At 35.8% G+C, this 17,893-nt stretch overlaps 1 protein-coding gene across 1 annotated transcript in view; it reads right to left on the bottom strand.

Annotated features, from left to right (window-relative positions):
- The window catches only part of POLQ (DNA polymerase theta), a 99,130-nt gene that overhangs the window by 22,686 nt on the left and 58,551 nt on the right, over positions 1 to 17,893 (bottom strand). Inside the window, exons 21-24 of the mRNA XM_069472689.1 lie at positions 15,251 to 15,388; positions 13,660 to 13,834; positions 10,242 to 10,368; positions 9,516 to 9,637 (exon numbers count right to left, since the gene is read on the bottom strand). Coding sequence (XP_069328790.1) covers positions 9,516 to 9,637; positions 10,242 to 10,368; positions 13,660 to 13,834; positions 15,251 to 15,388 — 562 coding nt within the window. The remainder of the gene's footprint in view (positions 1 to 9,515; positions 9,638 to 10,241; positions 10,369 to 13,659; positions 13,835 to 15,250; positions 15,389 to 17,893) is intronic.

The raw sequence follows: 17,893 nt of genomic DNA on the forward strand, positions 1-17,893 counted from the left end.
ATCTTTATTATTTCCTTTCTTCTAATTCTGGATTTGGTTTGCTCTTATTTTTCTAATTCTTTGAGATGCATCATTAGGTTATTTTGAAGGTTTTTCTACTATTTTGATGTAGGCACTTATAGCTATAAACTTTTATTACTGCTTTTCCTATATCCCATAGGTTTTGATATATTGTGCTTTCATTCTTATTTGTTTCACGAAATTTTTCTTTATTTTTATTTTTTTTTATTTTGGCTTATTATGGGGGTACAAAAGTTCAGGCTACATACATTGCCCATGTCCCGCCCATCCCCCCAAGTCAGAGCTTCAAGAGTGTCCATTCCCCAGACAGTGCGCATCACACTCATCATGTAGGTATACTCCATCCCCTCCCCCCACCCCCATCCCTCCAAGACAGAACATTCAAGCGTGTCCATTCCCCAGGCAGTGTGCAACACACTCATCATGTAGGTATACACCTATCCTTTCCCCTCAGCCCCCAACTCAGTCCGAAACCCAATTGGTATTATTCCCAAATGTGCACTTAGGTGATGATCAGGGAAACCAATTTGCTGGTGAGTACATGTGGTGCTTATTTTTCCATTCTTGAGATGCTTCACTTAATAGAATGGGTTCCAACTCTCTCCAGGAGAACAAAAGGGATTCCATATCACCGTTATTTCTCATAGCTGAGTAATACTCCATAGCATACATATACCACATTTTACTAATCCACTCATGAATTGATGGGCATTTGGGTTGTTTCCACATCTTTGCAATTGTGAATTGTGCTGCTATAAACGTTCGGGTACAGGTGTCTTTTTCATAGAATGACTTTTGTTCTTTTGGGTAGAGGCCCAATAATGGGATTGCTGGATCAAATGGTAGGTCTACTTGAATCTGTTTAAGGTATCTCCATAATGCTTTCCACAGCAGTTGCACTAGTTTGCAGTCCCATCAGCAGTGTATGAGTGTTCCTGTCTCTCTGCATCCACGCGAACATGTATTGTTTTGGGACTTTTTGATAAAGGCCATTCTCACTGGAGTGAAGTGATATCTTATTGGGGTTTTGATTTGCATTTCCTGATGATTTGAGATGTTGAGCATTTTTTCATATGTTTGTTAGCCATTCTTATATCTTCTTCTGAAAATTTTCTATTCATGTCCTTTGCCCACTTTTTGATAGGGTTGTTCGATTTTTTCTTACTGATTTTCCTGAGTTCTAAATAGATTCTTATCAGTCCTTTATCTGATGTGTAGTATGCAAAAATTTTTTCTCATTCTGTAGGTTGTTTGTTTATTCTTGAAGCAATTTTAAGCAATAAAAACAAAATGAGAGGTATTAATTTTCCAGACTTCAAACTATACTACAAGGCTGTGGTTACTAAAACTGGTTGGTATTGGCACAAGTGCAGGGACACAGACCAGTGGAACAGAGCAGAAAATCCAAATATAAAACCATCCTCATATAGCCATCTAATCTTTGACAAAGCAGACAAAAACATACTCTGGGGAAAAGAATCCTTATTCAATAAATGGTGCTGAGAAAATTGGATAGCCACATGTAGAAGACTGAAACAGGACCCACAGCTTTCACCTCTCACAAAAATCAAATCACGGTGGATAACAGACTTAAACCTTAGGTGCGAAACTATTAGAATTCTAGAAGAAAATGTAGGAAAGACCCTTACAGACATTGGCCTAGGCAAAGAATTTATGAAGAAGACCTCTAAGGCAACAACAAAAGCAACCTCTAAAGCAACAACAAAAATAAATGAATGGGACCTGATTAAATTAAAAAGCTTCTGAACAGCCAAGAAATTTTTTAATTTGTCTTAATCTTTTCATTGACCCACTGGCCATTCTGGAGCATATTGTTTAATTTCCATGTGTTTTATATTTTTCCAATGCTCTTCTTGCTATTGATTTCTAGTTTTATTCCATTGTGGTCAGAGAAAATACCTGGTATGATTTCAATGCTTTTGAATTTTTAAAGACTTGTTTTGTGTCATAACGTTGGAAATCTATCTTTGAGAATGATCCATGAGCTGAAGAGAAGGAGAAGAAAGTGTATTCTATAACTGTTGGATGCAACATTCTGTAATTATCTATTAGGTACATTTTTTTCTATAGTACAGGTTAAGTCCAATATTTGTTTCTTTGTTGATTTTCTGTCTAGATCATCTGTCTAATGCTGAAGGGGAGTGTTGAGGTCTCCAACCCTTATCGTATTGGGGTCCATTTCTCTCTTTTGCTCTGATGATCTTTACTTTATATACCTGTGTGTTCTGGCATTGGGAGCATATATACTTAGAATTATTATATCCTCTTGCTGATTTGACCCTTGTATCATTATATAATGACCTTCTTTGTCTCTTTTTACAGTTTTTGTCTTGAAATTTATTTTATCTGATATAAACATAGCTATTCCTGCTCTTTTTCAGTTTCCATGTGCATGGAATATTTTTTCCATCCCTTTGTTTTCAGTCTAAGTGTGCCTTCATAGGTGAAGTGTGTTCTCTTGCAAACAACATATGGTGGGCTCATTTTTTTTTTCTTGGTTTTGTTTTATTTTGTTTTTATCCATTCAGCCACTCTGTCTTTTGATTGGAGAGTTTAGTGCATTCACATTCAATATTATTACTGATAGGTAAGTACTTACTACTGCCATATTATTATTTGATTTCTGGTTGTTTTGTGGTCTTCTCTTTTTTCTTTCCTCCTGTCACCCTTAGTTAAAAGTAATTTTCTCTGGTAGTGTGTTTTAATTTCTTGCTTTTTATTTTGTGTGTGTCTATTGTAAGTTTTTTGATTTGAGGTAACCAAGAGGCTTGCTAAAAACATTTTATAAGCAACTATTTTAAGCATATGACACAACTCTGCTTACAAAGAGAAATCTAACAGAAATTCTATCCTTTAACTCCTATCCTCACTTTTTAACTTTTTGTTGTTTCCATCTATATTTTTTAATACTATCTATTTTTCAAAAAGTTGTAGTAATTTTTGATAGGTTTGTCTTTTAGACTTCCCACTGAAGACATAAGTGGTTTATACACTGCAATTATAGGAATGGAGTGTTCTGTTTTTGTGCAGTTACTGTTACCTCTTAGTTGTATACCTTCAAATGATTTATTATTGTTCAGTAATGTCCTGTTCAGTAATGTCCTTTTCTTTCTGAAGAATTTCTTTTAGCATTTCTTATAGGACAGGTCTGGTGTTGATGACATTCCTCAGCTTTTGTTTGTCTGGGAAAGTCTTTATTTCTCCTTCATGTTTGCAGGGTATAATATTCTAGAGTTAAGATTTTGTGCCTTTAGCACTTTCAATATGTCACAGTACTCTCTCCTGACCTGTACAGTTTCCACTGAGAAGTCTGCTGCCAGACGTATCAAAGCTCTTGTGTTTTTTTATTTTATCCTTTCTTTTTTTTTTCTTGCTTCCCTTATGATCTTTTCTTTATCAGTGATCTTTGGGAGCTTGATTATTAAATGCCTTGAGGTAGTCTTGTTTGGGTTAAATCTGCTTGGTACTCTATGATCTTCTTATACCTGAATCCTGATATCTTCTTCTAGGTTTGCAAAGTTCTCTGTATTCTTTTAATAAACTTTCTACCCCAATCTCTTTCGCTACTTCCTCTTTAAGGTCAATAAGATCTGCCCCTTTGAGGTTATTTTCTAGATCTTGTAGGCATGATTCATTCTTTTTTTCCTTTTTTCTCTTCTGACTTCACATTTTCAAACAGCCTGTCTTCAACCCACTAATTCTTTGTTCTGCTTGGTCAGTTCTGCTGTTTAGAGACTCTGATACATTTCTCAGTGTGTCAATTGAATTCTTAAGCTGCAGAATTTCTGCTTGATTTTTTCTATTGTTTCAATCTCATTGTTAAATTTCTATGATAGGCTTCTGAATTGCTTCTCTGTGTTTTCTTGAAGTTCACTGAGCTTCTTCAGGACACCTATTTTGAATTTTTTTGTTTGGTCACATATCTCCATTGCTCCAGGATTAGTCACTGGTACTTTATTTAGTTCACTTGGGAAGGTCATGTTTTCCTGGGTGTTCTTGATGCTTGTGGATGCACATTTGATGTCTGAGCACTGAAGAGTTAAGAGTGACATTAGCACTCCCCTCATGGCCACTAGCACCACATCACCCCTGAAGCCAGCCCAGTCGCACTCAAAGCCAGTGGAAACTGTTGCCTGGCTACCTCTGATGATTATTCAAAGGACTCCTTCGTCAGCAGATGGTGAATCCTGCCAGGAAGCTCCAAGAAAGGGAAAAATTTATTTGTGACCTAGCTAGGCAGGTATGAGAATTTATTTGGAAATGGAAACTTTTCATAAAACAAATCAATAATAATTATCTTACACATTTTTCAAACATGATCAATATGCAGTAGAGTTTAATCGTAATCAATGCGTTATTTAAGCTACAAATGTAAAAAAATTCTGAAGAATGATCTGATATGGATAAACTTAAAGGTGCTTTTAAGTAATAGTCATTTCAATTTGTTATAATACAGGTTGAGTATCCCTAATCTGAAAATTCGAAATTCAAAATGCTCCAAAATCTGAAACTTTTTGAGTGCCAACATGATGCCACAAGTGAAAATTTTCACATCTAACTTCATGTAACAGGTCAAAGTCAAAACTTTGTTTCATACACAAATTAAAAATGTTATATGAAATTACCTTCAGGCTATGTGTATAAGGTATATATAAAACATAAATAAATTTCATGTTCAGACTTGGGTCCCATCCCCAAAATATCTCACTCATGATGTGTATGTAAATATTTCAAAATCTGAAGAAATACAAAATCCAAAATACTTTTGGTCCCAAGGATTTCAGATAAGGGTCACTCTGTAATAATGAGTTAGCATAAGAGTTAGTGAATTTACTTAAATTGGATATAGTTCTGAAATGGATGTTTTTGCTTCTAAATTAAATCAATACTTCTAAAAAAAATGAACTAGTCAGACAAGACCATAGGAGAAAAAATAAATAAATAAACCACCTTTGTCAATGCAGATGTGGATAATTTTTTTTTAATGAGTCTTTGATACTCAGTTTAGTTACTGGAAAATTTCAAAGTATATTTGAAACAATTTTGGCATGTGAACCTACTTTTTCAGCTACAATTTTTTTTTTTTTTTTTTTTTTTGAGACAGAGTCTCACTCTATTGCCCAGGCTAAAGTGCCATGGCATCTACCTGGCTCACAGCAACCTCAAACTCCTGGGCTTAAGCTATCCTCCTGCCTCAGCATCCTGAGTAGCTGGGACTATAGGCATGCACCACCATGCCTGGCTAATTTTTTCTGTTTTTAGTCACTTGGCTAATTTTTTTTTTTTTCCTATTTTCAGTAGGGATGGAGTCTCACTTTTGCTCAGATTAGTCTCAAACTCCTGACCTCAATGAATCCTCCCTCCTCGGCCTCCCAGAGTGCTAGGATTACAGGTGTGAGCCACCGTGCCCGGCCCTCAACTATAAATTTTATAAAATATGGGTATACCTCATTTTATTGTGTATTCTTTTATTGCACTTGGCAGATATTGCATGTGTTTTAACAAACTGAAGATTTGTGGCAACCCTGCATTGAACAAGTCTGTTGGTGCCATTTTTCCAACAGCATGTGCTCACTTTGAGTCTCTGTGTCACATTTTGGTAATTCTTGCATTATTTCAAACTTTTTCATTATTATTATACCCGTTATGGTCATCTGTAATCAGTGATCTTTGATATTACCATTGTCATGGTGTATACTATGAACCACACCCATAGAAGATGGTGAACTCAACAGATCAATGTTTCAACTGTTCCACCAACTGAGCATTTCCCCATCTCTCTCCCTCTCCTCAGGCCTCCCTGTTTCCTGAGACATAATGACATTGAAATTAAGCCAATTAATAATTCTACAATGGCCACTAAGTGTTCAAGTGAAAGTAAGAGTAGCATGTCTCTCACATTAAATCAAAAATTAGAAATGACTAAGCTTAGTGAGGAAGGCATGTGGATAGATAGGTCAGAAGCTAGGCCTCTTGCAAGTTAGCCAAGTTGTGAATGTAAAGGAAAAGTTCTTGAAGGAAATTAAAACTGCTGCTCCAGTGAACACATGAATGATAAGAAAGGGAAACAGCCTTATGGTTGATATGGAGAAAGCTTGAGTGGTCTAGATAGAAGATCGAACCAGCTACACATCATTCCTTTAGGCCAAAGACTAATCCAGACCAAGGCCCTAATTCTCTTCAATTCTATGAAGGCCAAGAGATGTGATGAAGTTGCAGAAAAAAGTTTGCAGGTAGCAGAGGTTGGCTTATTAGGTTTAAGGAAAGAAGCCATCTCCATAAAACAAAAGTATAAGGTGAAGTAGTAAGTGCTAATGGAGAAGCTGCAACAAGTTATCCAGAAGATCTAGCTAAGATCACTGATGAAGGTGGCTACACTAAACAACACATTTTCAGTAGAGATAAAATAGTCTTATATTGAAAGAATATGCCATCTAGGACTTTCATCATAGTTTGAGAGAACTCAATGTCTGGCTTGAAAGCTTCAAAGGATAGGCTGACTCTCATTAAGGGCTAAGGTGACTGGTCACTCTAAGTGGAAGCCAATGCTTATTTACCATTCCTAAAATCCTAGGGCCCTTAAGAATTATGCTAAATTTACTCTGCCTGTGCTCTATAAATGGAACAGCAAAGCCTGGATGAGAGCACATCTGTTTACAACATGGTTTACTGAATATTTTAAGCCCACTGTTGAGACCTACTGCTCAGAAAAAAGATTCTTTTCAAAATATTACTGCTCATTGACAATGCACCTGATCACCCAAGAACTCTGATGGAGATGTCCAGGAAGATAAATGTTATATTCATGCCTGTCTGTGCAACATTCATTCTGTAACCTATGGATCAACGAGTAATTTCAACTTTCAAGTCCTATTTAAGAAATACATTTTGTAAGGCTAACTGCCATAGACAGTGATTCCTCTGATGGGTCTGGGCAAAGTCAATTGAAAATCTTCTGGAAAAGGTTCACCATTCTAGATGCCATTAAGAACATTCATGATTCATGGGAGATCAAAATATCAACATTAACAGGAATTTAGAAGAAGTTGATTCCCACCCTCTAGGATGACTTTGAGGGGTTCAAGATTTCCGTGGAGGAAGTAACTGTAGATGTGGTGGAAAAAGCAAGAGAACCAGAAGTGAAGCCTCAAGATGTGACTGAATTGCTGCAATCTCAAGATCAAACTTGAGCAAATGAAGAGTCACTTATTGTGAATGAGCAAAGAAACTGGTTTCTTGAGATGGAAACTACTTCTGATAAAGATGCTGTGAATATTGCTGAAATGACAAGACAAGACTTAGGATATTACATAAACTTAGTTAATAAAGCAGCAGCAGGGTTTGAGAAGATCGACTCCAATTTTGAAAGAAGTTCTACTGTGGGTAAAATGCTGTCAAATAGTAACACCTGCTACAGAGAAGTCTTTCGTGAAGGAAGAGTCAATGCTGCAAACATCACGGTTGTCTTATTTTAAGAAATTGTCACAGCCACTCCAACCTTCAGCAAGCACCACCACCCTGATCAGTCAGCAGCCAACAATACTGAGGCAAGATTTACCACCAACAAAAAGATTATGACTCACTGAAGGCTCAAATGAACGTTAGCACTTCTTAGCAATAAAGTATTTTTTAATTAAGGTATATACATTTTTTTAGACATAATGCTATACACTTAACAGACTATAGTATAGTGTAAACATAACTTTTATATGCACTGGGAAAACAAAAAATTTGTGTGACTCACTTTATTGAGATATGCACTTTATTGTGATGGTCTGGGACCAAGCCTGTACTATCTCTGAGGTATGCCTATATAAATACAGATCAAATATTTATAATAAAAATTTAGTGCCTAAACTGAGATAACTGTAAAATAGACACCAGATTTAGAAGACTTAAAATTAAAAAGAAGTTAAATGTCTCATGAATAATTCTTATACAAATTACATGGTGAAGTGGTAATATTTTGGATATTTATGGATTAAATTTTAAAAAGTATTACAATTAATTTCAACCTTTCTCCCCCTATTTTAATGTATTTAGAAGATACAGAAGATAGGTGAACTAGAAAAGTTCTATGTACATCTCTAGGGACACCAGGACATCCAGTTTTTGACTCTTGGCCAAAATTAGGGCAGTGGGATTAATGATAAATTAAGATCTGAAATTACCCCTGCTAACCCACAGGTTTAGTTTCTTTACTGATAGTTTGCCACTGACCTAACCAATTAAGTCAGCCTGGCTTGATTATACAGCCAGAGAGGAATAAGAGTCCCACTGGGAACTCCTGCTTTGAGCTCTCTCTCCTTACGCCTAGATTTCTCTTACAGATCTTGGCAGTTCAAGCCAGAGATAAAGTGTGGTCCCTCTGTGTGAATAAAGACCTCTGGGAGCTTGTGTGTGGAATGTCTCTTGGACCCCAATACTTATCTACACTCTCTTTCTTTTGTTGCACCATATCCTTTGCTTCTAAATAAAAGCCCCAAGTGAGTATGCTCTGTGGAAACTGGTGAGACCTTTCAAATATTGAACTGAGGAAATCTTTACAATGTGGCTACTAGAAAATTTAAAATTACAAATGTGCCTCACATTAAATTCCTATTGAATAACATGGCTTTTAAATTCAGCCATGCTTCTTCCCTTACGACACAAAAGGAGAAACCCAGGATTGCATAACCTCCATTAAATTACCATACACCACACAGATCTTCCGGAGACTCCCTTGTATAACTCTGACTGAATTTTGTGTGCTGATAGTTCACACTTATAAAGCAAAACTGAAAATTGTCAAGCAGGTCACGTTATCATAGGCCCAAATTCACCCTTGGAATAGGTTTCCGATGGAACTTAATTCAGATGGTTAATTGCACTCACCTGGACTTACCAGCTGGCCAAAGATAAAGGAGCAAATGTGCATACTAGTAGTAGGGATGATCTGGGATCACGACTTCCAAATGTTTTGATGACAATAAGGTTTATGATTAGAGTACTGAGGAGAGATCAGGCAGAGGATAACCTTAGGTTAGCAAAGGGAAGCAGCAGTGTGGAAAAAGGAAGAAGAAACACAAGAGCAAAGCAAGTCAGAAAGAGAGACAAATCGTGCCCTTAGTGGTCAAGGGAGGAGAGAAACTGAGGAAGGAGAAAGTTGATGAACAGTGACAAATACTGCAGAGAAGTCAAAGAGGATGAGGACTGACAAAATCCATAAGATTTTGCAGAGAGCTTTACAATGACCTCAGAAAACATGGTTTCAGCAAACTGCTGCTGATGAGCACACAGCACAGAAGATCATGAAGACAATGATGGTGGCTGTAGACCTGGCACAGCAAAGGGGAGAGACAGGCTCCACTGCAGAGAAGAAAGACAGAGGGACCACTGCATGTTTCTGGGTCTCACCATACTTCAGACTTTATCAGTGTTTTAAAAAACATTCCCACAGCAATGAGAAATTCAAAAACTATCAGCCACCTTACCTGGGAAAGGCACAAAGGCATGTCGCATGCTAACCGAAAATGGCATTCCTCTATCTGCAGCTCTCTCTTCCATCTGTGCCCGGTGCCCAGGGTTCAGGCTACAACCCTTCTTATTTTGTCTTCTGCGGTGCAAACATCATCAAATGGACATGAAGCAGTTTCAAACATATGAAAAAGATCTGACTTCTGGTAAAGTCAATATTTCCATCTAAGAAACTTAACAACCTCATCTGAAACTCACTTGGAAGCTTAACAAAGATACTAGATGACTTCTCATAGCAAACATTGAATTAAACATCAAGACGTTTCTGTAATAGCCTTTCCCACAAACTGTTTTTGAGATAATTCACAACATTTACCTTAAGTCAACAAATCCCTTTGACCATATCTAATATAAATATCTGTGCTTTTCCTTCCTTTTATGTGTATATGGGAGGGCAGGAGGGGGGATGTCACTGACATTGCTAAAGTCTTCCCTTTAGTATTTCACTTAAATTAAGCATATAGTGCTGTTGATTTAATTAATGGCCCATGTTTTCAGCCTTTCACCATCAATTAGCTTCTTTATAGACAGACTACAGATTTGAAATGAATAATGCCTAGAACAGAAATGGGTATGTCTGGAACACAAAATTAAACTAATTTCATTATTTTGTCTAATAAACTATTTTTGAGCTATTCATACTCACAAAAGTATATTAATACAGATACAGAGAAACAGTCTACCTGCCCATGGGAAGCAGGCCTTTGCCTATGGCTTGGGAAGGTGGGCTTTCCCCTACCAGCGTTGGCATTTTGATCTCAAAATCTCTTGGCACATTCTGAATATTTGGTTCTGTAAAGGTTATTCGTCCTAAAATCAAGCAAAATAAAATATAAAATTAGAAAACAAAGTCTGATATTTATCTTACAGTATTTGTATTTCTGAATTATCTTAAAAATTCATGCTCTATCAATGCCAAAAATAAATATATATAGAAATAAAATATTTTTCATCTTCATATGTGTAACAATGACAAAATAAGTACAAGACCATACCAATGAATAAATATATGAATCAGATACAATGTTTTACATTCACCTAGTGCTCTAGAAAACAATCCCCCAGAAAGTATCCAGCCATGTAATATGGAAAAATTTTAAAAAGAAAACAATCCCATGATGAGAACTAATTTGATAAACTGAACTATTCCTATGCTAAAATGAGTACCAGATGTCAGCACTATAGCAGGTTAGCAGCCATATTAATGAATAAAGCCTAATCAAATAAATCTTAAAGAAATAACCAGTGAAGCCTCTAAAAGCCCATCACTTTCAGATATCACCTGGCCAGTTTTCTTCATCATCATTATCATTTATCAAAATAACCAACAATAATCCTGAGAAGTACTAAATCGGATGGAGATTAGAATCACGTGGTTAATAAATTTTCCAATAAACAGAAAGTTATTTTTAAAAAATGCTTATAAAGGCTTTATTTCCTCCCAAATATTTCACATTTTGCTTTTTTAATTATTGAATTTCTCTGAAACATATAAACATTGTTCAAAAAATGTTTGAGTAATTAATTTTGTTATTGATTTTATAATATACACAGCAACACTAAAACCCTCTGTTTTATGACATGCTCTTCATTGTAACAGGCTGTCTACTAGCTACTATATGTAATTTCATCTTCTTCTGATATTCATCAGGCTATGTAAGTGCCTTGGACATTGTTTTCCTGAATAAAACTCTGATATTATGTCCCTGTTATTTAGCTTTTAGCACAAAATAAGTGTTCAATTAATGATAACTTTTAATATAATTGTTATCACTAAATGGCATGTTCAATGTTACAAAGCTAACAGTTACCAGAGGAAGGTATCCAAGGCTCTTTCTACATCAACACATTGTCTTCTTTTCTATAATAATACTTAATAGCACACTGCCCTGCTCTATTAGTAACACTGGCAGATAAAAAAGAGAGTAAAAATAAATCACAAAGCATGAATATAGCTTAATAGAAATGAATTCTAATCATGAAATGGCTTTGCTATGCTTAGGTAAGTTTGTATTTCTAAAATATTATAAAAATTATAAAATATTAAAATTATACTTCTAAAATCAATCATAAAATAGAATCACTTTCAGCCTTATAAAGAACAAATAAACATGCAATACCTTTGAAAACTCTAGGTCGGTGTTATTTTTTCATCACCCAGGATTTTATTTTACATAAGTTTATAGCATTAGCATATGTTTCAAAGTGAAATTTAAGTTCTAACAGAGCAAGATATGGCTAGGAAGGGCCAAGAGGTTAGCTAAATAGGGATGAAGGAAAAGAGAAAGTTGCTTAGAACAAGGAATAAAGCAGGCAGAGAAAAGCAGCTCCTCAGGCCTCCACCCTCAGTAACAGCAGCAGCTGAGAGTGAGCACTTCCTAAGAGCCACGCACATGCTATTTTAAACCCTCTACATATATTAACCTATTTAAGCCTCAGAGTGACCAGGTGAGGTAGGATTACTATTACCTTGTTTTATACATGAGAAAACTAGGCCCTGAGAAGTTAAATATCTTGTCTAAAGATTCACAGCACCAGGATACAAACCTTGATTTCTGATTTCAAAGCCCACATTCTATATCACCAATCTGAACTTCTTGCTTCCTCTATGAATGAGTTAAAGGTGCCCTTTTCCCACTGCATATCATGGTTAGCATATATTTAGAGTTTTGCACTGCCCAGACAAAGAATCCTTTCTTTCCTCACCAGATTACATGCTTAACTGTCCCAAGAGGCCCATGAGATACCCAAAGGGCTCTACAGCTTTCTTTTCTGCTTGGGTAAAATAAGACACTCACTCATTACAGAGAATGCCCCCAAAGGCCTACTTAGATACAACTTGGAGAAATCTTAAGAGGCTCAGGAAAAGGCTGGGACTGAAATCAGGTAAGATCAATGACTCAAATATCTAATTCCTCTGTATACTTTCTTCCAATGTGCTGTCTCAGACATCTCAGTTACTCTATACAAGCACTTAAAAGCAGGAACTGTCAATCTTATTAAAACTCATCTCTGTAGCCAGATAGTGTATATCTATGCTTTGGATGTAGTATGTGTTTTATAAATGTTGTGGAACTTCATTGAGTCCAACGATCAACATTTGAATTCTTCAGCCACCATAAGCAAATATTATATAGGCAGTCCCCAGGTTACGGACGAGATATATTTCTGATAATGTCTTTAGGCTAGATTTGTATGTAACTAGGATCCCTGGTGAACAGCGCATATATGGTAATAATAACAATAATAATAATACTACAGTGGTTCATATGTAGTAATAATACAGTGTAATACTGTAATAATAATAATAACCCTATACTGTAATAATAAGTTATGGAAACTATTTTGCTCTTTCTTTTAATTCAAACAAACAGAACATAAAAACAAACTCATACAAAAAGTTTAGATAGGAGATAGGAGAAATTTTAAAAAAGAATATTAAAAGTTAACACTCACCCAATGTTACATCAACACTAGGCTAATAGGAATGTTATGTTATTTTGATCTTTTAATCAAATCAATAACTTTTTCATTTCAATAATTAATCCACTACGCTGCTTTCATTGGAGCACTGCCTTTGACGTGTTCCATTATTCTCACTTTATAGTTGTTCAGATAGTCAAGCTACTGAAGCCTAACGCTTTCCCAGTGAATGACTGCTTCTGGCCTTTCTTTGAATGCTTAATTATTTCTACTTTCGTTCCCATCATAATCACCTTTCTCTTTGCCGCAGGCTCACCTAGACTTGCAGTGGATTTTAGGTTTGGAGGCAAGGTCATAAGGGTAAACATAGACTCACAAAATCGAATAAAAAAGATGAAAGTGATGCTGTGCATAAACAACCCTATAAACAATGAGTCTAGCCGCTAGCCAATGAACTGCTTATGCCATGTGGGTCTGTTTACAAGCATGAAAGAAACTAGTTCCCGAATTATTAACTTTATTATTTAATTATAAATTATTCTTATGGGGAGCCTTGGGAGCCCAATTGTAAGTAAGGAATGCTGTAAGTAAGGTTGTCTATAACCCAGGCACTGCCTGTATATGAAAAATTTTTCCTTTCAAAATTGGATATTATTCATATTTAAGATTTATCATTACCTGTAGCAGTGTGTGATTGTGATAGAGGATAGATTCTTTCCATTCCAAGAAAAGGATTCAGACGCTTTTCCCGCTGCAGGGGAAAGACCACTTTGGTAATTGCATTAGTGATTCTTCTCCATTCTAGTATCAAGCCTGGTAAAGGATGTAGTGCCTTTAATTTATTTAAAACATCCTGCCAAAGAAATATAATAAGGTAAGATTGGATTCTTGCCCAAATTTCATAGTAAACTAGAATCTCTTTTAGGTAAATGATACAGTCTCAAAATTAAATTCGATAACTCCTATATCTACAACTCAAAATCACTGTTTGAGTTTTCTTGGAAACCATCATATTGATAAACCTATAACTACACTTTAGAAAATGCAAATGTGATAAGGCTGAGCACCATCAATTTACAGCTACCTTTAAAAAAAAAATCAATTAAGTTTCAGTTTAGCAAAGTAACTACCTTCCCACACCCCACCAAGAGTTTCCATCATCTCTGTTCTTCATGCATTTTCCCCCTCCATTCCTCACATGACTGGAAGTATCCCAGCTGTTTCCCTTCTTTCCTTGATACTTTCCTTGATATGGAAACCAAGACATTTATTTTTAAAACTTTGAATTTTCCATGCTATGGACTTCCAATGAAATATTAAGGAATAGGAACTTGTGGTATAAAAGGGCCAATGAGATCAGGTAAAAAGTTGTATTGCAGCCTGTAGCTGTGGAAACTTCCCAAGAGCAGGGAAATCATAGCTAATGGTATAAGGATCAAAATTCTATAGAATGGCAACCTGGACAGTTCTGACGCTGAATTTTCTATCCTTATTTTTCCATTGGAACTTCAGTAAAAATGTAAAATTAAACCCTTTCTCTCTTCTTTCCTACTAATCCATACAGTTTTCATGATTGTGATTAGCAACTTTACTTTGAAATTAGCAGATTAAATTCTTAAACCTCATGGAAAACTTACTATTTTGTCCTGGAACAGAAAAAAAAAATTGTTATATTTGTTCTGGCTGGGTTTTTCTTTACAAAAATTCTTCCACACTCTTCTCCATGTTCATATAACTCTACGAATTACATTATATTGGAAGTCCCAGGATAGTGGATGGCAATAGTTAAGTAATGTCTATAGGTCTGAGTTTATAAACCTTTATACTGTTTTAACAATAGAAAGAATACAACTGTTAACTCAGATTATGATCCAGATTTTCTTATTTTTTAAATTTTTAAATTTTTTTTTTTTTTTAGAGATAGGGTCTTGGTATGTTGCCCAGGCTGGAGTGCAGTGGCTATTCCCCAGTGTGATCACAGCCCCCTGCAGCCTCAATCTCCTGGGCTCAAGCAATCCTCCCACCTCAGCCTCCTGATTAGCTGGACTACAGGTATGTGCCACTGTGCCTGGCTGTAATCCAGATTTTTCAAACTAGAATGTCTCCACAGATTTTGTGGGCTACCAAACCACAAACCAATTTGTTTGTTTATATCTGGATTAATTCACATGGTGGCCTATGTTGGATCTTGATTTTATCAGCATTCTTTCCAGGTACCAAAATGCTAAAAGTAGTTCAGATTCTGCCCTGTGACTGCCCCAAAAAGCACCTTACTAGTGCTGAACTGTCTTCCCAGCCTTAGCTTGTGTCCGTTGTCATTCCCTCTTCTGGTAGAACCCAAAGTTTTCTTGCTGCCTGGGTTTTTCATCTCTCCATTTGGTGGCAACTTCAATTCCAAAAATAAAACCTGCAAGAAATTAATCCTCCTTTACTCAAGCATCAAAATTTCAAGTACTATCTATCATTAAGAAAATACTTTTCAAAGTCATTTTAGAAAACAATCTCTACAGTTCAACATGGGTTGGAAGAATGTTTCTTTGGGCAATTTGTAATTATCACATTTAAAAAATGATGGCAATGAAAATTTATATGTCAGGTAGGCCATCCATATCCTAATTTAGGCACAATCAAATTAATACTAATACAAGGCTTTTAAACAGTCAGGAACACAAGCATGTATACTCTGTGCTTAGCAACTAGCAAATAAGCTATTAACATTGAGACTTGAGGTTGCTCTGGGCATTGTGAGCTCTCCTAAATGTGGCTACTCAATAATTTAAACTCCATAGAAGGTTAACATGGAAGCCTACATGGGTATTGTGTGATCACAAAATCAGACAACACACAAAGGAAGGGGTCTGAAAAGCCATCCAGTCCCACTACCACAATGCTGGACCCTGAGAGTCCCTACATCCAAAACATTAGGAGAAGATGGGCAATCCAATGTGGCAATACATGAAGGCTAGAGAGTGGCCAGTAAGCACTCATTGAAGAAATCAGGCCTACACAGGGCAGGGATCCAGGCTCTGGGGCAGAGAAAAGATCCCATGTAAACCTAACACTCACTATCTCAAATTAGAAGAGTTAAAGCTCAGGCAATTTAGAACCTTATCTACTATACCTACTCATTCACTTATATACCTTGAGTGGGTTTTAATGAACATTAGATTATTTTCCCAGTAATAATTCTAAAAATTGAAACCATTTGCATAAGTATAAGAATTTTTTCCACAAGTTGGGCCAGGGATAGAGGGGAAGATAATGCCTATACTTCCCTAGAACAGTAGTAATGACAAAAACAACAATCTGGTTCTAGTTAAAAATAGTGCAAATAACTGGAGTCTTGAGAATGAAAGGTACTGAGGCTTACAATACATGTTAGTAACTATTTAGCCCAAGAATTATGTTATATAGATATGAACATATACAAGTACAGGGAGTAGGGTTGCCATATTTAGCAAATAAAATTATAGGATGAACAGTAAAATTTGAATTGCATGGAGTATACTTACACTAAAATGTTATCCATCGTTTATGTGGCATTCGAAAAAAATTTCATTGACAAATGATAGTTGTATGCATTTATGGGGTTCAAGGTGATATTTTGATATATGTATACAATGTGGCAAGATTAAATTAAGCTAATTCACATATCCATCATCTTGCTTACCTATCATTTTTAATGGTGAGATATTTGAAATTTACTCTATTAGTTATTTTGAAATATATATTAAATAATACATCATTATTGGCTACAGTTACTGTTATACAATAAACCTCAGAATGTATTCCTCCTATCTGAAGCTTTGTACTCATTGATTAGCAACTCCCCGTTTCCCTCCCTCTCCACACCACCAGACTCTGATAACTATCATTCCACACTCCCTACTTCTAAGAGTTCTACTTTATTAGATTCCATATATAAGTGAGATCATGCAGTATTTGTCTTTCTGTGCCTAGCTTATTTCACTCAGCATAATGTCCTCCAGTTTCATCCATGTTGTCACAAATGACAATATGTAATTCAAATTTAAAACTAGATATCCTATATTTTATCATGTAAAATATGACCTATCACGATTACGGCAACAAAAAGATCTCAAGTTACATATTTAGAAGTTCCTTATCTTAAGATTCTTTTTTTGGTGAAGCCTTCAGAATTAATTGCGAAAACTTCACATATAAATCACCTCTGTAGGTGACTTCCACTTTAACATGAAGACATAAGAACAAGCCAGTAACATCAAAAGCCTTGTATTCTGGCCCAGAGTCTGGTCTAGGCCTGTGGTTCACATGCTTTAGTTTCTATTTGGATCACAAGGGCACCAATTCCTGCCTTTGCCCCAACACTGCTTGAACTGAAACCCAGAGATTCTGTATTTTTGATAAGTTCTCTATGTAATTGTATGTGCAGTCAGGCTTGGGGACTTTGGGCTACGGAATTCGAAAGAAGATACACACACAAAAAAAATCCAAAAGGCAGCACTGAATTCAATGCAAGTATAGTACATGATTAAGAGAAACTAGGTTTTTTATTTTCTTTAAAATATGTAATATGTAATTCTGTGGCTTTAAAAAGATATTTTTAAGGAGATATAACATTTATTGAGCAATTAACATGTGATGGCCTCTATTAATATAAATGTTTTACACTTATAATTTATGCTTCACTACAACCCTATGAGGTATTTTTATCATAACCCCCTTTTTACTGATGAAGAAATTGAAGCATAAAGAGTTGATGTACCAGCCCAAGGTCATGCAGCTAGTTAATAAATGGAGGAGGTAAGATTCAAATCCAAGAAGTCTGGCTCTAAAGTCTATGATCTTTACCAATATGCTATATTACTGAATGGCAGCTAGAAGACACAAGCTAGTGTCTTACACTAGCAAGTATAAGCACCCACCCCAT

This window comes from Eulemur rufifrons, chromosome 7 (genome assembly GCF_041146395.1).
Source record: "Eulemur rufifrons isolate Redbay chromosome 7, OSU_ERuf_1, whole genome shotgun sequence".
Taxonomy (NCBI): Eukaryota; Metazoa; Chordata; class Mammalia; order Primates; family Lemuridae; genus Eulemur; species Eulemur rufifrons.